Source organism: Brassica napus, unplaced genomic scaffold (assembly GCF_020379485.1).
Source record: "Brassica napus cultivar Da-Ae unplaced genomic scaffold, Da-Ae ScsIHWf_1620;HRSCAF=2235, whole genome shotgun sequence".
Taxonomy (NCBI): domain Eukaryota; kingdom Viridiplantae; phylum Streptophyta; class Magnoliopsida; order Brassicales; family Brassicaceae; genus Brassica; species Brassica napus.
Genome location: NW_026015036.1, coordinates 39,746 through 64,601, shown reverse-complemented (window position 1 = coordinate 64,601; position 24,856 = coordinate 39,746). Strand labels below are relative to the sequence as shown.

Genomic DNA, 24,856 nt, shown 5'->3' with positions numbered 1-24,856 from the left:
TTTTGTCAAGGTATGTTGTTTGCTCCTTTTGTTTCTAGTAGTAGGCCTCTGATCCCCCTAGTTTAATAGCCTTTTTGCTTTGCTCTATTCTGATTATTATTCTGTAGAGTGCAGTGTTTTGCTGTGGGAGCTGTCCCTTAAATTTTTAATATGGATATCTTTTGTTATACTTCATTTTGTATTCTTCTTTAGGGCTATGCTTTGGTAGAATATGAGAAGTGAAGAAGCACAGAATGCTATCAAAGCTATGAATGGTGCTGAGCTTCTTACACAGAATGTCACCGTTGACTGGGCCTTCAGCAGTGGACCCAGTGCTGGATCTTACAGGAAAGAACTTGAGGTTTGTATCCTCTTCTCTTTTCTCATAACCAAGTTGTACTACCTGTTTCCTGTTCTGGTGAGATGATGTCGCGTGTTTACAAGTATCAAAGGTTACTAATTGAATACACATGCGAGTGAGAGTAGTTCTTTTTAACTTGGAGTTATCAAATCTTTCAGTTGTTTACAAAGTATGCGACTTTTCTCAAGTCATTCGACCTTATATCGTAGAATCCTTTAATCATTGGGCAGGTCTGGGAGGTCACAACGTTCAAGAAGCCCGAGAAGACGTTTCTGATTGTATGATTTGGTTGGAGAGTTGTCTCCACTTCTCTCTCAGTATCTCGGATTCTATCTCTATCTTTAAGTTGCGAGTGTTTCAGCTCCTTATTTTTTTCTGGGTTGCATAAGTTTGGCTGTTTTGTACCTTGTGTAATCTTATGCATCGGCATAGGGTTGTTGGCGTTTGTAACACCATGAGATATGTTTTAATGCTTCTGGTTTGGGAGATGTTAGTTGAGTAAGAAGACGCTTTCATTTCATTATCATTACATCGTTTTCCTTAGCCGTAGGTAACATAAAGTCATCAAAAGGTTTGATGAGTAGAGTTTGTGTACTTGCTTGAAAACTCTCAACAGTATGCGTGCTTTCGTGTACGAATTCAACAGTATATGTTGTGCATCAAGCAAAGCACCACAGTGTTGTCCAAAAAAAAAAAGCAACTACCACAGTTATCTATCTTCAATTGTTAAACCATATAACAATCAACAAACATTGCACAAAAATATAGAAACCACATAACAAACACAGAATGCTTTATTTCAAAATAAAACCTTAATGACAACATAGTTGAGTTTACCAAGAAAACTAATTAAACTAATGTGTAGATGAATTTTCTTTTGTACTTAGCTTTCAATTTTAAATGCAAACCGTTAGATCATTAGTGCTTGTTCTCCTTTAACATTATTCAAACAAAAAAGTCGTACTATATTTCTGTCTCATGTAAAATAGGATTGTGCCAAAGGCGTATGGGCGTTTGTTTGATATGACCATACCTTCGATTCAGTTGAATTTTAGAATCTGGGTTTCTATCTCTTTTCTGCAAATCTTTATTTCCCTTTTCTCTGTACCAAAAGAGTCTAAAGAGTAAAGCGTACTCAAACATACATCTACCAAAATTTTGTGAAAGTAGCTAATGCCGGCTGAGGAGAATGGACAAAATATGCCTTATGTCCCTATGCCTAACTCCAAATCTTAATAATTAAGTATTCGATTTTATATATTTTATGTATTTTATATTATTATATTATTATTTTTAAATAATGTTATGTTGAAAGAGGTCCAAAAGTATACATATTTTTCATTAAAACTACAAAAAATTACTAAAATCTAAAAGAATCTAGAAAATAAAATTTCTAATGTTAAAAAAAAATCTTTAAGATCCATGACAATGTGTAGCTGCTTTGTCTAGTACATTTTTGTCGTCTGAAAAATCAATAAAACGATACACTAATAGATCTAGTTAGTGAGTATAGATCTATAGTTTTATGTTTGTATTAGATACTAAAATTATAGTTAGAGAGGTAGCAGCTACACATCAAGCTAAAGAAACCCATAAATCAGGAAGATGGATAATAAATGGACAGACCAAAATGAAAATAATGAGGCATATTACAAATAGGGCAAATAACTATATCGGTGCCAACTACCACGCATTTACTTCCTTCACTTTTCATTAACACCTTGTGAAGGCTTCGTTGTGAACTTGTGACCTTCTCTTCCTTTTTATCTCATCAAAATTATCAATAGCTATCTGTTGATTTGACTTATCTAGCAAATGGTCATTAGTGATCAGAATATTATTTCTTTATATGTTTACAAAATGTTAAGATATCGTAACCTAAAAGTCTTATATGATGGTATGTTTGAACAAACAACAATTTTAGTAAAAAGAAGTGGACTGACAATTTCATTTAATGAAATTAGAGAGAAAAGTTATCAGAATTTTATAGGTTTAAGGAACCTTTTTTTTTGTATTGCATTATTTTAAAAGAAACTACATCATTGTCAATCCGTTGCATACTAGTATAAAGTAATAACCATCCAAATATGATTTTTATAATAACTGTGGTTATTTGTTTCAAATCAAACTAAAACATCTCATAGGTAAAAAAATAATATAGATTCGGATGGTAGATTTCATTTCACAAAAAGGCATTTGCTCTTGGTGTCGGAGTATCTTGTTAGGCAACGGCATTAATTATCAAGAGCCGACATACTACAAAGTATTTGCAAGCTTTATATTCATTCATACGTATTAGTATATGTCAATAGGTGGGTGGTTATTACATACACATGGACGATTTGTATATACTAGTATAAGAGACCCTCTCAAGTCATAACTCTCACTATCTCACATTTAATGAGTAAATAAAACTATACTCTTATTTACGTGTATACATATATGGTTATCATATTAAAGCCACCCATTAAATGTGATTAGTTGTTTGTTGATTGTTGCAATCACCTAAGAAAATCTTAGACCTACAAGATTAATCTCTTATCTTTATAACTCATTTTCCCAACCATTATAACAAAAAAAACTTATATCTCTCTCTCTCTCTTCTTCCATTTCACACACAAATGGAGTTGGACAGTGCGAGCAATGGCCGGCCTTCTCGACCTCCTCCTCCACCGCCAGCACCGGCGATTGGTCGTGGAGCGTACTTGGCCTGGGAAGATTTAACGGTGGTTATACCTAACTTTAGTGGTGGTCCGACTCGAAGGTTGCTCGATGGACTAAACGGGTACGCTGAACAGGGTCGGATCATGGCCATTATGGGTCCTTCCGGATCCGGCAAGTCCACGCTTCTTGACTCTCTCGCAGGTTTGTTTTCCATTTTTTTTCTTGTAATTACTAATTAGTGAGATATATTTGATCAGAGATTAATAAACATGGTTACCAACTTACCTCAGAACTTACTATTCTATTACCATGATTGTGTTTTCTTTTGTGAGTTAGATATATATATATATATCACTTCTGTTTATTATTTTTGCTGTAACATGAGATGTGTTCTTTAAAACATCGCAAGAAACCTGTAGATCTTCGTGTATAAGATACATATAATATAATCTTAATTCGAATTTTAATTTAACGGTTATGAATTATCGCATATATATAGGTAGACTCGCAAGAAACGTGATTATGACCGGTAATCTTCTATTGAACGGAAAGAAGGCAAGACTAGACTACGGCCTCGTCGTAAGTATTATTATTATTTGATTATTAAAATTACTATACAAATTTAATTTGAAAGATTTTTTTCATTTTTTTAAAAAATTGTCTTGCTAAAATAATGAATAGGCTTATGTAACACAAGAGGATGTATTGATGGGAACACTAACGGTGAGGGAGACAATAACATACTCAGCTCATCTAAGACTTTCAAATGATTTGACAAAAGAGGAAGTCAACGGCATTGTTGAAGGAACAATCATTGAGCTTGGTCTTCAAGATTGTGCAGACAGAGTCATAGGTAGCTGGCAGTCTAGAGGAGTGAGTGGTGGCGAGAGGAAACGCGTCAGCATTGCGTTAGAGATCTTAACCCGACCGCAGATACTGTTTCTTGACGAACCTACAAGCGGTTTGGACAGTGCTTCTGCTTTCTTTGTGATTCAAGCGCTTAGGAACATCGCTAGAGATGGCGGTAGAACCGTTGTTTCATCGATTCATCAGCCTAGCAGCGAAGTTTTCGCTCTCTTTGACGATCTTTTCTTGCTCTCTAGTGGCGAGACTGTTTACTTTGGTGAATCCAAGTTTGCTGTTGAGGTAAAGAACAAGATCTTTCTTGAGTTTCAAGAATCGCGTTTGTCTGATCGCTAACGCTAACGTTTAATTGCGTCTGCCAGTTCTTTGCTGAAGCAGGATTTCCTTGCCCGAAGAAACGGAACCCTTCTGATCATTTCTTGAGATGTATAAACTCAGATTTTGATACCGTTACAGCTACACTCAAAGGATCTCAGAGAATGCGGGTGAGAAATCTAAATCTTGAAACTTTGTGTCAAAGTCCTTTTTGTTTTGTTGATTCTATAAGTGACTTTAGTCTCGGTGCTCTAGTATGGTTTTTTTTAGGATTCGGAAAATCACCTTTAATAAAATTTCTAAAGGGAAAAGAATTATCGGGTTTTGAGTAGTATAAATACGAATCTTAAGGGTTGCGGTTCACACACATCAATAAACCTTAAAAACAGACTTAATCGAGTATTGTTCTCAACGTTTATATTTTTTTGGCTTTATTAAGAGTTTAGTTTGCGGATTTTCTGAAGACTTTTATCATTAATGCAGGAGACACCAGCTACATCAGATCCTTTGATGAATCTAGCAACATCTGAGATCAAAGCTAGACTTGTTGAGAACTACCGTCGCTCAGTCTATGCTACATCTGCTAAATCTCGGATCCGTGAATTAGCCAGCATTGTAAGCAAAAACAGTTCTCAGTCCCATTTGATTCAAGAATGTAGACAAGTGTTTTTTTTATACATTTTTGTGTTCCGTGTTTATTTTTCTTTTTTTTTTGTAACAGGAAGGACATCATGAGATGGAAGTGAGAAAGGGAAGCGAAGCGAGCTGGTTTAAACAGCTAAGGACTTTGACAAAGAGATCGTTTGTGAACATGTGCCGCGATATTGGATACTACTGGTCACGAATTGTGATCTACATTGTTGTATCCATCTGTGTCGGGACCATCTTTTACGATGTAGGACACAGCTACACATCGATCTTGGCTCGGGTTTCTTGTGGTGGATTCATTACTGGTTTCATGACTTTCATGTCCATTGGAGGGTTTCCTTCTTTCATTGAAGAGATGAAAGTGTTCTACAAAGAGAGACTGAGTGGTTACTACGGCGTTTCGGTTTATATTATATCCAATTACGTCTCATCTTTCCCGTTCTTGGTCGCGATTTCAGGCATCACGGGGAGTATTACTTACAACATGGTGAAGTTCCGTCCAGGGTTCTCTCACTGGGCTTTCTTCTGTCTCAACATATTCTTCTCTGTCTCGGTCATTGAGAGTCTCATGATGGTTGTCGCTTCTCTCGTTCCAAACTTTTTGATGGGTCTCATTACAGGAGCTGGCATCATTGTAAGCAAACACCTTACCTCTCTTTTTGTTTGTTTGTTTCTTCTTTGCAAGCTCATAAAAGGTGTTCTTGATTCTACTTTTGGCAGGGAATCATCATGATGACTTCTGGATTCTTCCGTCTACTTCCAGATCTTCCAAAGATTTTCTGGCGATACCCAATTTCTTTCATGAGTTATGGTTCTTGGGCTATTCAGGTACTCTCTTTGCTTTATTCTCAAGAAACATTCAATGCAATTATTGAAGCCTTCAGCCTGTATATAAAATTAATCCAATATTGAAAAGAGTATGATCTACATGAGCTATGAACATTTCTTCTTATTGACATATTATATGAATAAAAAGGATTTTATTAAGGAAGTTATACATATGTGTTGCTCAAAAAAAAAATTAAGGAAGTTATACATATGTGTATCTTTACTTCTATGAATATCGATAACGTCCTTAATAGATTTGAATCAATGCATATTAAAGTTATAAGTACGTAGAACAGTCTAGATTCACAGTTAAAACATTATACATGTCTTTCTTCTTCTTGTTTACTGTAGGGTGCATACAAGAACGATTTTCTTGGACTAGAGTTTGAGCCTATGTTTGCGGGAGAACCCAAGATGACAGGAGAGGAAGTAATACAGAAAATATTTGGAGTTAAAGTCACACATTCAAAGTGGTGGGACTTAGCAGCGATTGTGTTAATCCTTGTGTGTTACCGCATTCTCTTCTTCATAGTATTGAAGCTTAAAGAAAGAGCAGAGCCGGCTTTGAAGGCGTTACAAGCAAAGAGAACGATGAGGAGTCTTAACAAGAGACCTTCTTTCAGGAAAGTCCCGTCTCTATCTTCACTATCTTCAAGGAGACACCAAGCTCTACATTCACTTTCTTCTCAAGAAGGTCTTACCTCTCCAATCCATTAAAGATTGTATCTATATATGTGTATACACTTTGTGGCTTCGATTTATTTTGCACATACAATAGTTTCAACATCATCAATTATGTATCAGCACCTGATGATTTATGATTCAGCATTGTTATTTTTCAGTATCATCATAATTATCTTAATTTTCTCTAATAAATAGACATGAGACATTTAGCTCAATATACACAAATTGATGCAATATTAAAAAACTATGAGTAGATTAGTCAGATTTTTTTTGTTTCGTTTTGAGTTGCTATATTACCTCTACCATTCCTCTTACACTCTTTTTACTCCTATTTGTTATATAGGAAAAAGACATTTCATTCTTGTTCGTGAATGTCTAGAGGTTATGGGCTTTTAAGCCCATACATTCTAAAGGCCGAGGTCTGAACTATTTTAGTATAAATTAGTTCTCTTTAGAAGAGCAGATCCTCTTAACAGAAATTGAACCCATGACCCTTTAAAGACCTATTAGATGACTTAAAAGTTTTAGCCAATTCTTCGTTGGTTAGGACATTTCATTCTCTATCACTTAAATTAACTCTCCTTAAGATAGTAGACCCTCTTAACGATAATCGAATCAATTACCCTTTAGATACCTGCTAAATAACTTAAGAGTTTTTGTAAATAATTAAGAGTTTTTGTAAATAACTGAACAACCTGTCCATTATTGATGTGGAACATAGGTTTATATACAAGCCTAACATACGTGACCAGATCCTTAACTATAGGATCTTGTGTTTATCTATACAAATCTCATGTATACCTCTGATATATATCATCATTATCCAATACTCCCCCTCAATTTGGGAAGATGGAAATTTCGAACTCCCATCAAATACAACAGATTCTCAAATTGGACTTGACCAAGCGCCTTGGTTAGGAGATCGGCTATCTGCTCATTTGTTCTGACATGTATCGTAGAAAGAAAGCCCGCTTTTATTAAATCTCTAACTTGATGACAATCAGACTCTACGTGTTTCGCCCTTTCATGAAATATTGGATTAGTTGCAATGTAAATCGCTGATTTGCTATCACAATATAACCAAACTGGATCCTTTAGAGGTGACCCCAAATCATGCAAGAGACGTCTCAACCACTTGATCTCTCTTGACGCCTCTTCCATTGACCTATACTCTGCTTCGGCCGAGGAGTGTGACACAACGTCTTGTTTCTGTGTTCTCCAGAAGATAGCTGAGTCTCCCACCATTGCTACATAAGCGCTCAATGATCGTCTGGACGTAGGACACGATGACCAATCTGCATCACAATACACTGATAGTCTCAAGTCAAGATTTGAACTGAGAAGAATGCCCTGACCCACCGTTCCTTTCAGGTACCGTACGACTCGGAGAGCTGAATCCCAATGAGCCTCTCTTGGCGTCTGCATAAACTGAGCCAAGATATAAACAAAGTATTATATGTCTGGCCGCATGATTGATAGATATATTAATTTCCCCACTAATCTTCTATACTGACCAGCATGTTGAATAAACGGACTCTTGTCCCTGCCAAGCTTATGTTGTTGTTCCATTGGTGTTCCACACGGCTTTGCACCACGCAAGCCAACTTCCGCAATTAAGTCCAATGTATACTTCCTCTGCGTGATCATGAAACCCCCAGCTCCTCTTCCAACTTCAATACCCAAAAAATACTTAAGTTTCCCAAGGTCCTTCATATGAAAACACCTTCCGAGATATTCTTTAAACTTCACCAAGATCTACATGTCATTACCACACACCAACAAATCATCTATGTATATTAGAACTCGAATTTCAACATTTCCCTTCGTATACATGAACAATGAGTAATCTTCATACGAGTGTTTAAACCCATATTTTGTCAAAGCCTCAGTTAACTTCTCATACCAATATTTTGGAGCTTGCTTCAAACCATAGACATCCTTGGGTAGTCTACATACCTTCTTGGGATCAGAATGAGTAAAACCCTGTGGAAGTTTCATGTATACTTTTTCTTTGAGTTCTCCATGCAAAAATGCATTCTGTACATCCATCTGATGTATGATCCAGCCTTTGCCTGCTACCACACGCAATAAACTTCGAATGGTTGTCATCTTGGCCACTGGAGCAAACGCTTCAGTAAAGTTTACTCCTTCTACTTGTCTGTTTCCGAGTACAACTAGCATGTATTTATGTTTCTTGATCATCACATCTGCGCCATATTTGTACTTATATAACCACATGTTGCCTATGGCTTCCTTCCCCGGTCGTAGATCGACAATGCTGAATGTTTTGTTGAGTTCAAATGCATCCATTTCATCCTTCATCGAATCCCACCAAACTTTAAGTTGGACTGCTTTTTTATAACTCTTTGGTGCAACACCTTTGGTAACAGCCGCAAGAAACGCTTTGTGTGCTTCTAAAAATTTTTCATCAGACACAAAGTTCACTAATGGATATGGAGTTGAATGCGTACCTGAGACCTTCATCGAAGACTCTGGATCTGAGCTGGTGAGATCGTGATGGGGGTTGTCAATGCACACAACATTGTGACTGATGTAATCTCGTAGTTTAACTGACGGTGTCTTCTCTCTCAAGCCTCGTCCCAACTCTGGTTCTTTTGTTTCTTCACTGCTGATCGCAGGTTGATTAGCAATTATACCACCACTAGCTGTATCTGAATCATTAGTCTTTTTGATCGCTGCAACCTCTGAATCATTAGTCATGTTGATCTCTGCAACCTCATTTTTTTGAGTTGCTTCATTAGAACTTTCACCATCTACTTGACTATCTTCTTCTTCCGTAACAGCCACGCCTTGCTTCTCTTTGGTGACTTGAACCACATCAATAGGATCATTCCCTCTGTCTGCAGTATCTGAGGCAGAATCGATGATCCAATCATCATCTAATCCCCCAGTCAAATTGCTTTCATCTACCTGAGTCGACACTGCTTCTTTATAAGGAAACACATCCTCCTTAAGCACTACATCCCTAGAGACAAGGAACTCATTTGTCTCAACATCATACACTCGCTATCCATCTTGCCAAATGGATAACCCACAAAGATACATTTTCTGCTTCTAGGACCAAACTTATCTCTGCTTCTGTCCTTCCTATGGACATAGCACAACGAACCAAACACCCTTAACGTGTTATACAGTGGCTTCTTACCGAACAAGACTTCATACGGTGACTTTCCTTGAAGATTCTTTCATGGAGTCATATTAGTGACATGAGTTGCCGATGAGATTGGCTCGCCCCAAAACTTGACAAATAGCTGAGCTTGAAACAGCATTGCTCTTGCCACATTCAATATATGACGGTGCTTCAATTCTACTCTACCATTTTGTTGTGGTGTATAGACGCACGTTGTTTGATGTATGATCTCATTATCCGCAAATAATGTACTCAAACTCATGAACTTCAAACCATTGTCACTACGCACCATCTGGACACTCTTACCAAATTGTTTCTCAGTATACTTACAGAACCTCTCTACCACCTTTTGGACTTCAGATTTTGCGACTAGCAAGTAGGTCCATACAGCCCTAGAATAGTCATCTACTATCGTTAAAAAATAAACTGCACCAGATGATGAAAGCACTCGATAAGGACCCCATACATCTACATGTATCAACTCAAAACACTTTGTAGTTTTATTGCAACTTTTAAAAAACACATCTCTAGTTTGTTTAGCTCGAAAACAAATGTCACAAAGACTGGAGCAAACATTATTTCTAACACCAGAAACCATAAGAAAAACGGAAAAAGCCGGGTGTCCAAGTCTTTGATGCCACAACACCTGATCAACTTTACACTGAGTCTTGTTGCCTTTCGCCATTGAGACATCCTTGAAGTAGTACACCCTATCATGCTCCTCATCCGCTCCAATCAAAATCTTCGAAGAATGGTCCTGCAACAAACATATAGCATCTGTGAATAAAGCAAAACAATTAATATGCTTTAATAACTTAGACACCAATATCAACGTGCAGTCCAGTTTTGGCACATAAAGCACGTCCTTGAGTGATATAGTTTCACTAAACACAAGATCACCCATGCTTGTTGAAGTTGTGATTCCTCCATCCACAAAGCCCACAAGACAAGGTGACATGTCTCGTATGTTCACCAGCTGAGAAAGTTTCCCAGTCATGTGATGTGACGCACATGTGTCTATAATAACATCACCAAGTATGTTACCTGAAAGCTTATCATTACCACCATTCAACTTCCCCTCTTGTATGATTTGCGTTATCTTACTCCATTGCTCAGGAGTCAGATCGTTTGAATTGGAGCCATATGAACTTGTTGCTGTTGCGACATGAGCGGTTCCACGCCCACCGCCTATGCCATAGCCTCGACCGGTGCATCTGTTCCCACCGCGTCCATCACCACGTCCTCTTTGTTTATCAGTTATCCACTCTGGATAACCCACAAGTTTCCAATAAGAACTCTTCTCATGGCCTGGTTTCCCAGAATGATAACATACTCTATCTCTTGACTTGCTCCCTTCACTTTGCGCACTACCAAAGTTGGTTTCACGACTCTCACTTGGTTGAGATTCTTTTCTAGCAGTAAAGCCAATTGCCTCCTGGCTCGTCTCTCGTGCTTTAGACGATTTGAGTCTGGCTTCCTCCCTGATAACTTTTGCATACGTTTTACCAAAGTCAGGTAAGTCATCTGCTTCTATGATAGCTGTCACAACATTCCCAAACCTTGAATCATCCAGTCCCATAATGAACTGATGAACTCTTTCATCCTCGCGCTCCTTTTCATATGCTTAGCAGCAGAGCACATACAAGCAGGCGGTGGTCTGTATGTCTGCAACTCCTCCCATATAACCGCCATACGTCCATAGTAATCAAATCTCTTCTTGAGATTCTCCCATAATTTGTGAGCATCTGTAATGAATGTTACCGTAGACCTCAGTCTTGGTTCGATTGACGTCCGTATCCATCCCACAATCATGGAGTTAACACTCAACCATGCCTCCAAGTCCTTGTGGTTCTCGTCTGGTTTCGGTAAACTCCCATCAACAAAACCTATCTTCTTCTTTGACCTCAGCGCATTCACCACCTCCGTCGCCCACTCGTTGTAATTGTCTCCTTTGAGCTGCACAGATGTGATCATGGCGCCCGGGTTGTCTGAAGAAAACAGAGAGTATGGAGACATCACGACAGTGTTGTTTGTCTTAGCCACCACCTGTTTATCGCCGTCGCTCATGATGATGAAAAGAACTTGAAAAACTATGTTGGTTTCTAATCAGATCTTAGCTCTGATACCATGTGAATAACTAAACAACCTGTCCATTATTGATGTGGAAGATAGGTTTATATACAAGCCTAACATACGTGACTAGACCTTTAACTATAGGATTTTGTGTTTACCTATACAAATCTCATGTATATCTCTAATATATATCATCATTATCCAATAGTTTTCCACTGGGTGCCACATACGATATAAAAAAGACTAAAAAATGAGAAATGGTGCCACAAACGATCTAAAGAAGAGGAGTAGATCGACATAGGTCTGGGGCTGGAAACGGAGTTGATGGAGGTGATAGACCATGGATTTTACCTATTAGTAGCCATGGTATATAGGTGTTTTAAGGTATATTTACTACGATATAGAGTCTATTTAGAGTACTTACAGGTTCAAGTACTTACTTGAGGAAAATGATGTATTTGGAGAAATTTGGAGACTATTTCAGAGCTTTGCTGGAAACAGAGGAGGAGTCGATTATTATATCAGAATATCGACCGACGATTACCAAGCACAATCGATCGATGGAAAGCTCGTAGAATCGATCGACGGCGAAGCCACCCGCGAGTTAATGACAAAATTAGAAGATTGCAAGTTTCACAAAAGTTCCAATAATTACATTTTTAAGTTCCTTGCTGCCTGTTAGGCTATATTATTAGGGTTTTGTATCATTTTAGAGGCAGACTTGCCTAGAGACCTCTTAGACCTAGTTTGGAGAGAAGAAAAAACCCACCATTGGAGGGAGAGAGAGAGCTTAGGATTGGAGAGATAGATCTGAACTGCAAAACAGAGAAGATCTTGAACTCCTTTGCTTTCATTTTCTTTATTGTTTTCTCTTGCTATTCATTTATTTAACTATTATTCTGACCATCATAACTATGTTTCTTATGAATATGTCTGAGTAGTCTTACTGTTAGATTTAGATTTCTCATAAGGTTGATATATGTATTGCTAACTTAAACTGTTGCTAGGGTGTTTAAAATTTAGTTCTTTATCTAGTTGTTCTTAAAGCTAAGTTTAGGATTGATCACCATTTAACTTAGATCTTAGGATTAATTGAGAACAAGTCATTGCTTGACTCAATACCTGAACTAAACTAGTATGATCTAACTGACTAGATACACACGAGAATTGGTCTAGTAAGTTAGATAACACTAATCAAATCCGCTCGTAAAGCTTTCTGAAAGAAGCATCGATCGACGCGATGACCGTTGAGTCAGTCGATATTTTGAAAAGTGTATCGATCTATATTCTTTACGAATCATCGATCGACATCTTCTCGTGATTAACATACGAAAGTTGAAATCTGAGATCCAGATTAGATAATCTAATTGATTTTACCTAAGTTTGAGTTTGAAAATAATTAATATCAATAAACCCCTAAAAACCCGAAAAGTTGTTTACTTATCACACCTGAGAATATACCAGAATCCAACTATTTCCCCAACTTTTAACAACCTCAAATCAAACCAACCGAGCAAGTGCCTTGCTCACCATTTCATTTACTGCTTAAAACCTATTAATCTAGCTTTGTTTCAAAGACTATAAATCTACTGTGTAATCCTTGAGTCTCTGTGGATTCGATCCCTAAGTACTACATCTGAACCTCTTATTTGAGAGAGTAATTCACTGCTTAGGATAATTTGAATGATATCAGGAGGTTAGAAATTCAGAATGGGTATGATGAATGCAAAGGAGATGAGAGCAATGGGTTTCTACGGAGGATTTGAGTTCTCCATCGAATTGGGTGATTAGAAAACAAAATCTGTCTTATGAAAAAAGAAAAAGAAGAAGATTCGATCCTAGTTAATGGGCCACCCGCACCAGCCTTTCTAGAAAACGGAATAGCCGTCAACCATAGCAATGTGGAAAAGGCTTAAAGAAAATAATTTTGCTACCTATGTCACCAACGTGCACTTATCTTTTCAGTCACACATCCGTTTAGTACTCTATGGTTAAAGCCAGTTAAGATAGAGTAGTGGAAGGATTGGTGACCTATCAGAAAGTAATTCCCGATATCGTGCGAGTGAGGCTAGAGCACGAGGAAATGTCATCTAATGATTGTCGGATCAGTAAACCATGATTTCGAGCCTTGGAAAAATTAACGCACTGCCCGTCGGACGGGATGGGGCCCACAGGCCAAGTGAGCAGGTGTGGATGGCCCATTACCCGTGTGTGGTCGGGACATTACACTTTAGTATTAGAGCCGTACCCAAACGAGTGTGGAGTCATTGAGGCTCACACTTACATGGGTAACAATCTTGGAGCGCAACAAGGGTGTTGCATTCTTTGAGAGGGAGTGAATTGTAACATCCCGGTTTGTGGTATATGAAAAGACTTAAAAGAATTGATTTCGCTATCTATATCACAAAACTGCACTACCTTTTTTTGTCACACATCCGTTAGAACTCCAAAGTTAACGTAATAGTTCAACCCTAAAAATCAAGTGATCCTTTGACTAATTTTGATTCTTGGGGTGTGAATTTTGGCAATCTATTTCCCACCAAAAACCTTCATATATATAGAACAAAAATTATGAATTAAATACTGCAAGTATATTTGTCAAATTTCAAGGATTTATAACCAAAGCTTTATATATGAATATATATATGTTTGCTCGTGTATATTCATGAGATGTGAGAGTCAAATAATTGACGTATATATATAAATATACCATCCACGAAGACTCTTAAAAGCTCGCTTTGCAGCAACGTGTCGTGAATGCTATTTTCGTTTAATGGGGTGAACCATCTCCCGATCAAGGTCGTTCCTATCTTACCACCTTGTAGTTTCTGCAAACATTGATATTTTTGGATTATAAGATACATATACCACATACAATAATTTTGGAAGCAAACATTTATGACATATTTGGTAAGTATATGAACCTGATATCTTTTTCTGTATAATGCTACAGCTATTGCATGAGCTAGAAGTGGTTATGTCCAACTATATAAGGTTCGATTCCAGAATCTCCTCCAAATTCACAGCCAGTGCACCGTCCAGGCGGAGGATACGATCCATCTCCATAACCTTTGCTTGCAAGAGAGTAAGGTTGGTTTAAAGTGATCCAAAATTTGACTCGTCTCCAAACCTCTGGAATAGAAGCTCAGCATATTTTTTGTAGTCCTCCCTGTCCATGTATCATACATATTCGATATCATACATCCAAAGTTGATCATTACGAATAAACAAATAACCATGTTGAGTTTTACGCCATCATATATTCATATTCCCTTGTTTAAATATGTAATGTCAAATACGTATAGCTTCACCACTATAAATACCGTCACATGTCTGAATGAGAATATATATGCTAATAACTGCTCATTCATTAATTCATATGCCATTTATTAATTTTTATCTGACGGTTATATAATTAAATTAGGTATATTAGGCAATTTGGTTTATAATAAACTTTAAAGTTTGTAAATTTAAGGGTTTCCTTCGAAACACATTCTCTTTTAGCTTATTAATCTACTTGTTTTAGTAGCAACCAAGCAAATTAAGACTTGTATCATTTAAACGAATTCAATATTATATTAGGAAACTAAAACTCTACTTAAAGGATTTGGAGGACATACATGAACCTAGAATTATGATATATAAATAACTTTGACTATTCTTATAAACTTTTAGCACTTATCATTTTTTAACTAGCGATGGGATGATAACTTAAACAGAAGTTAAAATAAAAAATATTACTAAACCGGTTCTTGATCTATAATATGTAAATGAATATTACAAATATTAATTTCTACGTACATGTTAAAACACCAACTTTGAAATTTAGTATGATTTGAACTGAAAAAAAATCCCAACTTGTACTTTTTAAAATGGAATGCAACACTCAATTTTTTTTTTTGGGGTCTAACACCCAAACCAATTGATGCAAAACAGTTACATATTCTATAAAGGAGTATGTTTATACCTTTATTGTTTATATTACTAGCTTCAAAGACCTTTATTTATTTCTGATGATTATATTGGTTATTAAGTCCCATTAATCATTACAACATTAATGGTATCCCTATAGCTATAACAGGTTACAGTGTAAATAGTACCGCTTTCCGGAGTTGGAAACATGTAGTTGACATTATCTATTTATACTTAGCAATAAAACTTAGAAAACCACTTTCCAGATTTTTTCTTTTTCTATCAGCAGGACTCGTGAGTTAACCCAATGCATACCGAACCGCAGCGTATAACTCCACAAATTCATAATTTCCATAAAAGAGTTTGCAAGGTATCGTGTACATTCCACCCATTTGTATACTAAAGTATTTAGCTTAATACTCGAACCTTTACAACAAAAAAATATCTCACACATAGACACGCGAATAACTCACTCAATTGCGCATTTGAGACATGAAAGATGGCTATAGTGGACCTGACTTCGTTCATTATCGTTTGTCAATATTTCAGTTGTCAGATTTCCATAATCAGAAAAATCTGATTAAAGCTTCGTGTTTCATATATAAGTTTCTAGGGAGTTTTGGATGATAGACAACACTTGATGGTGTCTTGAAAACCACTTGTCTTCGTCCACAAGGAAAATCTTGCCATCTACCGTCTTTTTGGAGCTTCACCTTTATTTACATATGGTTCCACAAACTACGGCCACCTAAAGCTCTCTTGACCCATCTTAGACCACAAAAAGTAGTTTACCCTCCTTAAGGGTGATTGGAACAACCCATTTGCCTTGAGTTTTCCATTGTTAGATCCAGAAAATAGATAATGAAATAGGTTGAACGCGGGCGGAAGAGATGAAGAGAATAGGAGATTATTGCTCTGATACCATGTTAGAATATGAGATTAACTTAATAAAGAATGATGAAAACACTGAAGAACAATGAGGATGGTTGAGAGAATATGGAGAAGGGAGACTGGTAAACTTAATTCTCTTAAATTTTGCAATTGTGGATACAATAGTAAAAAGCAGGTATGAATTTCGAGGCTAGGCAAAACGATTAGCCTTACAAAAAGAAGCAAATATAAAAGTAAATTTCTGCTTTATTGGATACTATTCACTTGCTAGTTTCTTGACTTTAACAACATGAAACCATGAACGTTGGTCGGAGGGATGCAATACATACATTTTCATGACTAACTTTTTGTACATAACAATTTTGTGTGTTTTTTGGTGTCTTTAATCTAGAATTGCAGAGAACTATACAAACAAAGCAAAATGATTCGACTTTGCCATTAATTAGGCATTAAGTATAATACATCATTGGTTTTCCCACTTTTGTTGTTCAAACAAGCCAGCGTGGTAATAATTAATAACGATATCAAATATTAGAGAACGTGTTGTAAACATTTGACAAGTAATTGTTGGCCAGAGTATATAGAAACAAGAAGAAGAAGCCTACACATGTATAATTTTCACGTTATTTATGAATTGACCGAAAACCAAGGCCTGGTTATTACAACTGTATTAGCAACACATACACATCATCGAAGCTTTATTAATTAATTATAATAAAAATAAAACAAACAATACATAGAGTAGTAATTATTAGATTCAGTAGGTTGGATGCACATAATTTATTATAAATATATTGATTCTTCTTATTGTTTGATAATGAACTTAGAAACCATTTTCCAGAAGCTTTTTCTCTTCGATCAGCAGGATTAGTGAAATTGACCCAATTCATACCAAAGCGGAGAGTGTAACCATTTCGAACTCGTAGTTATCCATCAAAGACCATGCAAAATACCCTGATACGTTGCATCCATCACTGTAATATATTTGAAATAATGTTAACACTTATAATGCTCAAAAGTATGTAAATAAATTAAGTAAGAATCATTAAAACTCACTCGATAGAACATTTGAGACATGAAAGATGGCTGCAATGATTTTGAATTCGTCCATTATCAGCAAGAGCATCTGGCAGCGTAAGTTTCCGGTATCAAGATCAGCAACTCTGAAAATTTAACACAAGATTTTAACAAGAGATATAACGTTTTCATTGGTTAATCGTATATGTATTGTTATGAAGATATGTAAGTACCATTTTCAGTGATGTAGGTAGTGGGTTTCCGTAATTGTTTTTGATATAGTTTAGAATCTGACGGATCCCTGGAGGGTAGTAGACGAAGCTAGGCGCCTGCACAAGAAGGGAACAAAAAAAAAAGAATTGAAATTTAAAAAATGCTACGATCTTTAAAAAAAATAATGATTCTAAATCAAAGTTGATGATAACTGAACACCAATAGGTACTTTGTTGCGATAATCTGTAGGAAAGTAGAGAAAATTATATGAGTTTAACAAACCCACACCACAACACATATACATATAAGAAAACACAATATTTTTTACATACATCAAGAGTAACTCTTGCATCGGTTATGACATTAGGTTGTGTGGAACGAGGTGCGGTGGTCGCATATTGAGTAACGTAATAGTTCAACCCTAGAAAATCAAGTGATCCTTTGACTATTTTGATTCTTGGGGTGTGAATTTGGGCAATCTATTCCCACCATCTGTCGCATTATCTTTGGATATCTTCCATAGACCAGTGGATCCAAAAACCTTCATATATATAGAACAAAAATTATGAATTAAATACTGCAAGTATATTTTCAAATTTCAAGGATTTATAACCAAATCTTTATATAAATATATATGTTTGCTCGTGTATATTCATGAGATGTGAGAGTCAAATAATTGATGTATATATTAAATATACCATCCGACGAAGAAGAAATCAAATGCTCGCTTTGCAGCAGCCGTTTGTCGCGAATGCTATTTTCGTTTAATGGGGTGAACCATCTCCCGATCAAGGTCGTTCCTATCTTACCACCTTGTAATTTCTGCATGCATTGATATTTTTGGATTATAAGATACATATACCACATACAAATAATTTTGGAAGCAAAAAATTTTGACATTTTGGTAAGTATATGAACCTGATATCTTTTCTGTATAATTCTACAACTTTTGCATGAGCTAGAAGTTGGTTATGTCCAACTATATAAGGTTCGGTTCCAGAATCTCCTCAAATTCACAGCCAGTGCACCGACCAGGCGGATACGATCCATCTCCATAACCTTTGCTTGCAAGGAGATAAGGTTGGTTTTTTTAAAGTGATCAAAATTTGACTTGTCATCCAACACCTCTGGAATAGAAGTCGGCATTCCTCTGCTTAAATATGTAATGTCACATACATATATAGCTTCACACACTATAAATACCCTCACATGTCTGAATGAGAATATGATATGCTAATAAATGCTCATATTAATTCATATGCATTTATTAATTTTATCTGAACGCGTTATATATTAAATTAGGCCTATTAGACAATCCTTAAAACCCAATCAATCAACTGAACAATTACTTGTTCACCACTGTTTATTTACTTCTTTAAAACTATTCAATCTAGCTTAACTAGATAACTAGATAGATCTATTGCGTGCCTTAGCTCCCCGTGAATTTGATCTCTAAATACTACAATTGAATCTCTTATTTGAGAGAGTACAAATCACATGTAGGATAATTTGAATGATATCACTTTGATAGTAACATATTCCGCGAATCGTTGATGTTTGCCACCTAAATCTTACTTTGAAAAAAAACTACTCGGAACTACCACGAAACAATCCCACGGAAACGAGATAAATTTCTGATTAAACATTGGTCGCGATAAATTAACCTCGTCAAGGCTCTTGTACAGCCGAACTCGACAACCTTCATAAAATTATGCTCGACAACATTTCACGAAACAGCCTTCGTAAAATTAAACTCGGCGACATTATACGAAACATATTTTGTTGAATTAACTCGATAACATTTTGCGAAACAACTTTCGTAATATTAAAACTCAACGACATTTTACGAAACAGCTTTTGTAGAATTAAACTCGACGACATTTCACGAAATAACCTTCGTAAAATTAAACTCGACAATATTTTACGAAATAGCTTTTGTAAAGTCAAAACTCGATAAAACTTTGCAGAAAACCTTCGTAAGATTAAAAGTTGACTATATTTTACGAAACATCATTCGTAAAGACAAACAGAACATTCAAAAGGACTCTCAGAGAAGGAAAGAGATGGAGCGAGAGCTGGAGGTAAACTCCACCTATCAGCCTTTGTACACGGTCTCACCGTCCTCTCTCTTTTGCTTCATCGACCGTGACCTCTCACAAAAGATTCAAAGTCCAAGGAGTCTTCCTGATCGTGCAACGAATCTTCCTAATCACCCTTGGCATCTCCTGTTCACCTTGGCTACCTGTAAACGCCAAAAGACTTTCGACAAGATGCCTGTTCCTTTTCGTAAAGCCAATGATACGAATACCTAGATCTAAAAAATACGGATCGCCGAACCAAAACTGCAACACAGGCTTCAGCCTAAACGCGGCCAGGAAAGTAAAGAAATCCAGGAAGAATCGATATCCTTACAATCCGTAAGTGGTGGACAGACACGAGAAGAGGAATGTATAATGAGTAAGCCAAACGGAGAAGAGGCAAATCCAAATCTTCGAGAAAGCTAAGGTATGTACGACTTGGAATTTCCCAAAATCAGACTTTGAAACAAATAATACCAATAAACTTACTAAGTTTCGTTTATATGTCGCGTTAGATTAATTTCATATATTATAATTATAACACGTATGATATCTTTGGTACATATTTCCATATTTAAATAAGTAAAGGTACGATTAGAACATAATTCTAAGAATATATCTTCATGAAGAATTATATATTATATTCTATTAAATATTCTGCTTGAGACAGTTTTTAAAATATATTTTTTTATTGAATATGCAACTTAATGTTTTAATATATGTTAATTTTATTTTAAATAGCTAATTTATAGTTTGTTCTAATGAAATAATATTATATTGAATGTAATTACATGATTATTATCTTTATCAAAATATGAATCTGTAGCTATAAGAAAAACGAAAGTATCTATATCCTGAAGTTTCTTTAAATATTCTGAATCTATAGATATGTTTTTGTTAGAATCCTAATTTTAATAAGTAATATATTATATTTAATATAAAATTAAATAAACATACAAATGTCAAATGTCTTGAAAATGTTTACGGGATCTCTGATATTATATTTTAAAATATCTTAAAATTAATCTTATATTGTTGATTAATTGTGTAGATAACTAAACTATACCTAATAGTTAATATTTTTTGATGAAAAGAATTTATTAAAATCCAAAAATAATTTTATATTATATCCAAGTAATATAATAAAATCTTTTCAGATTTACTATTTTCTAAATTTGACATAAATGCTAAATATATATCACAAATCATATATGGTTTTTCTTTTAAATTTTTATTTTTCCATAACTATAAGAAGCATGTGTTAATATGACTAATAAAATGTAATAAAATTTAATGATATTCTTACGTTATTAACCAATAAAAAGTTCTCTATCGATTTGTTACTAACCAATTCAATTTATCAGAATTTTATAAATTTTAAATACATGCAAAATTTACTTATCACAAATAATATTTAAATAATATCGTTCTGTGATATCCCGGAAAGTCATCTTTTATAAATATATCGTGTGTGAAGCTATATATACCTGCACATGTCTGAAACTCTGAAATGAGAACATATATATGTTAATTAATTAATGAGAACATGCCCAATTTGGTTTATAATAATTTTTGGTTAACGGTTTTCATTCGAAACACATTCTCTTTTAGCTTATTTTTCAATTTACTCATCTGTACAGATATATGGTTCCCTAGCTAAGGACATCTCCAAAAGATACTCTATAACTTCAAAAAAAGAAGTTTTTTGCTCTCCAAAAAGGAACTTCAAAACTACAAATTTGAAGTTTTGAGGATTGAAACTCTATATATGAAGTTTCACTACTCAAAACTTCAAATTTGAAGTTTCATATTTTATTTGCATTTTGGTCCCTACAATACACATCACATTTATGATTCATAAATATTTTTTTGTTTATTGTTTTAATCCTTCAAAAAATTATATCTCATAAATATTTTAAATTTTGTTTAAAGAACTTAAGTTTTACACATAAAATCAAATAAAAACTTTAAAATATGATTTAAAATATTTTAAACTTGATTTAGACAACAATAATATACAAAAGAAACATAACAAAAAAACTTTTAAAAATTACATGAAGCCATAACTATTACACAAATTTAAATATTACAATAACACTAATAGTAAGGTAAGTTTGATTCGAAACTTTCAAAATTTTCAAATATTGTCCAATTCTTTTGTAACTAAATATGGTTGTTATTGTTGTTGTTGTTTTTGATGTTTTGTTTTGTACAATTCTCTCTTTTTCATATCAAATATATTCACTGTTTTGTTTTGTACAATTCTCTCTTTTTCATATCAAATATATTCACGATTAATAGTATCATCGATAAAAATTAGTACTTTAGCGATATTTTATGTTTTTCTTTTACTTTCTTGTTCTAGTCTAATGTATTTACAAATATTAATACCACATGGTTTCAATAACTTTTTAACTCTTAATCTACAAAGTAAAAATGAAGAGAGCTATTTTTAATTCAAAATGGACTAGTAGATCATATATGCATTACGAAAGTCATTTTATGGAATAGTATGTTATTTTGTTTGAAGTTTAATATTAACTAAGGTATTTTATTTAAAAATTTATATTTTAATATAATATTTATTAATTAATATTGTTGTAATGTTTTTATATATGTGCTAGTTATTTATAAAATTTATATGAATTCAAATTAGTTATGACAAATATAAGGACCATATTATGTGTTCAAAAAAAAAAATAAGGACCATATTATAAAATACAAATAGTTTGAAGTTGAGTTTGAAGTTTTGCTTTTGGAGAAGAACAATTTTAAACTTCAAATATATAGTTTTGGAAACTTTAAAATAAAGTTTCTTTTTGGAGATGCTTTAAGCAAATTAAGACTTGTTTCATTCTAAGTTTAAACGCATTCAATATGATATCAAGAATCTTGGCAAAAACAAAATTAGGGCTTACTGAAAAAATGACTCAAAATTCAAAGTCAAATACAAACTAACCCATGATTTTATTACTTTTGGGCTCGAACTCGCGCATTCCAACACAACTAAAAGCATTTTAACCACCAGATTAAAATAAGTTTCTTGTTATTATTATTTTTATGAGTAAGAACAATTTTGAGAAAATTATATACACTAGAAATTAAGTATGAAAAAAATGTATGTTTATTGATTATGTGAGAAGATACAAGAGCATTGAGACAATATGTTTGCTATCAAAGAATTCGGATCCCCACCCCCCCCCCACCCCCCCCCCCCCCCCCCCCCCCCCCCCCCCCCTCTTTGTTCTTGGTTCTTCTTCTATAGATAGACAGCGGTAGATCGTAAGGATACTATGATCTCTAACGAGTATCAGGTGCTTTTATGATTGTCTTTAATATCTTGTCCTATGTTATGTTCAGGATTGAATACGACAGCTCGGCATGGATCATCTTCCTAGCTCGGTATAAGCCATGATAATCTTCGTAGGCCTAATATCTTCTCTTGTGCCTTAGAGACATTAGACCGGATTCTTGGATAGGGTCTGGAATGGGCTGAGACTCGCCTCTGACAATAGCCAAATGATTTTTTTTAAAATTAACTAGTATTTTATCAAGTAAATAAGTAGGTAACAACGTGGAATAGAGAAGAGATACAAAATAGAGAAGTTCTTAGGTTTACCTGACCAATGATATCTTGCCAACTCATCTTCAGTATTTAGAAAATAAAAGGTTAAAAAATGAGAAATATATTTATCTACAGAAAAAAAATAAACCTAACGCCGCCGACTTCTTCTTCATCAAAAAGATACGAAGAAAAATTGAGTTTTAGCTTTTAGGATTTCTTAAGCACTATATGGCTAACCTTGAGAAGAAGAAAGACAAGGAAAAGGTAAGTTTTCAGTTTGATGTTCTGGCTTGTTTCCTCCCTGGTTGCTCATGCTAAGTTTTGTGTTTCTGAAAATTCATCTATTTTAAGAGTTTTTGTTTTGTTTTGGCTTCTCTGTTATTCAAGAAAAAATTGTTATCTACACTAGAGAGCCACTACTTTAGAGACAGGCTCTAGTGAATTCAACAAGATGGGATATAGTCAAATTAATTTTGTCATGTTGATGAATTAGGTCAAAGCAAAGATTATGCGGTGAACATGCGATGTTAGAATGCTGGACAGTGACTGCTATGATGAATTAACTTTTTTTCTTTTGTCACGTTGTTTATATGAACACTTATAATATAATTATATACCTAGTGACTTCAACAAGACGAGGTGTTGAGGACATAATACTAACTGTTTTTTAGTTTAGCTGCATTGACATGCAAAGGAATAATCTGTTATTATTGAGAACCTGACTCTTTTTAAAAAAAAACTAAAACAGGCATCCAGCGAAGAAGAGGACGATGTTTCAGTCAGTGAAGACGACGTTTCACTAAGTGAATTTGAGGAAGAATACGAAATAGCCACCAAAGAGGTTCAACTTAAAACAGAAGATGCTGATGCTTTAGAAGCAAACAATGAGAAGAAAGATGAACTTTGTATAGGAATGGAGTTTCTCCACTTCATACCCGTTTTCTGGCAGAGACTGCATAAAAGATATTTTGGACAAGCATGTTTAGAGTATTTCTACTTAATTTTTTTTTATAAAGATTGTTTACCCCAATACTCAGTACAAATATTTCATTTACTTTGGTTACTACCTCATCTTGTAGAGTTTTGAGTGATCAATGCAACATATTTTTAGTCTTCTGTTTATGGCAAACCGTTTGTTTAGACCATGAGATGAAGAAACATGACAGTCTAAACTGAATCCTGAGTCTGGAGATGAAGAAACATAACAGTCTAAACTGAAACCTGAGTCTGAGATGGAGAAACATTGAGCCCTTTGCACTCACATTTTTTGTTCCAGATTTATAATCAATCACTACGTAGCAGCATTAAGACATATAAGGTATCAACCATGGTGGCAATGAACTCTAGAGTTTTTTGGAAGCCAGCAAAAGAGAAGTCAAAGACCTTTATTTATTTTTGATGATTATATTGGGTATTAAGTCCCATTGATCATTACAACATTAATGGCATCCCTATAGCTATAACAGGTTACAGTGTAAATAGTACCGCTTTCCGGAGTTGGAAACATGTAGTTGACATTATCTATTTATACCCTAGCAATAAACTTAGAAAACCACTTTCCAGAATTTTTCTTTTTCTATCAGCAGGACTCGTGAAGTTAACCCAATGCATAC

General features: G+C 34.9%; 1 protein-coding gene, 1 long non-coding RNA gene and 1 pseudogene across 2 annotated transcripts; 2 read left to right on the top strand and 1 right to left on the bottom strand.

Moving 5' to 3' along the window:
* Window positions 1-190: 190 nt before the first annotated feature.
* Window positions 191-866, top strand: LOC125598079. The gene is made up of 2 exons (XR_007332182.1): window positions 191-340; window positions 571-866. It is a non-coding gene; the product is annotated as an uncharacterized LOC125598079 (long non-coding RNA).
* Window positions 867-2,828: 1,962 nt separating this feature from the next.
* LOC106451647 (ABC transporter G family member 12) lies at window positions 2,829-6,506 on the top strand. Its single transcript, XM_013893598.3, has 8 exons — window positions 2,829-3,205; window positions 3,504-3,583; window positions 3,686-4,150; window positions 4,231-4,353; window positions 4,667-4,798; window positions 4,905-5,465; window positions 5,552-5,659; window positions 6,011-6,506. The coding sequence occupies exons 1-8, from the start codon at window positions 2,962-2,964 to the stop codon at window positions 6,374-6,376; spliced, it is 2,079 nt and encodes a 692-aa protein (XP_013749052.2). The 5' UTR covers window positions 2,829-2,961; the 3' UTR covers window positions 6,377-6,506.
* An 8,157-nt stretch (window positions 6,507-14,663) lies between these two features.
* LOC125598077 lies at window positions 14,664-22,641 on the bottom strand (annotated as a pseudogene).
* Window positions 22,642-24,856: the final 2,215 nt, after the last annotated feature.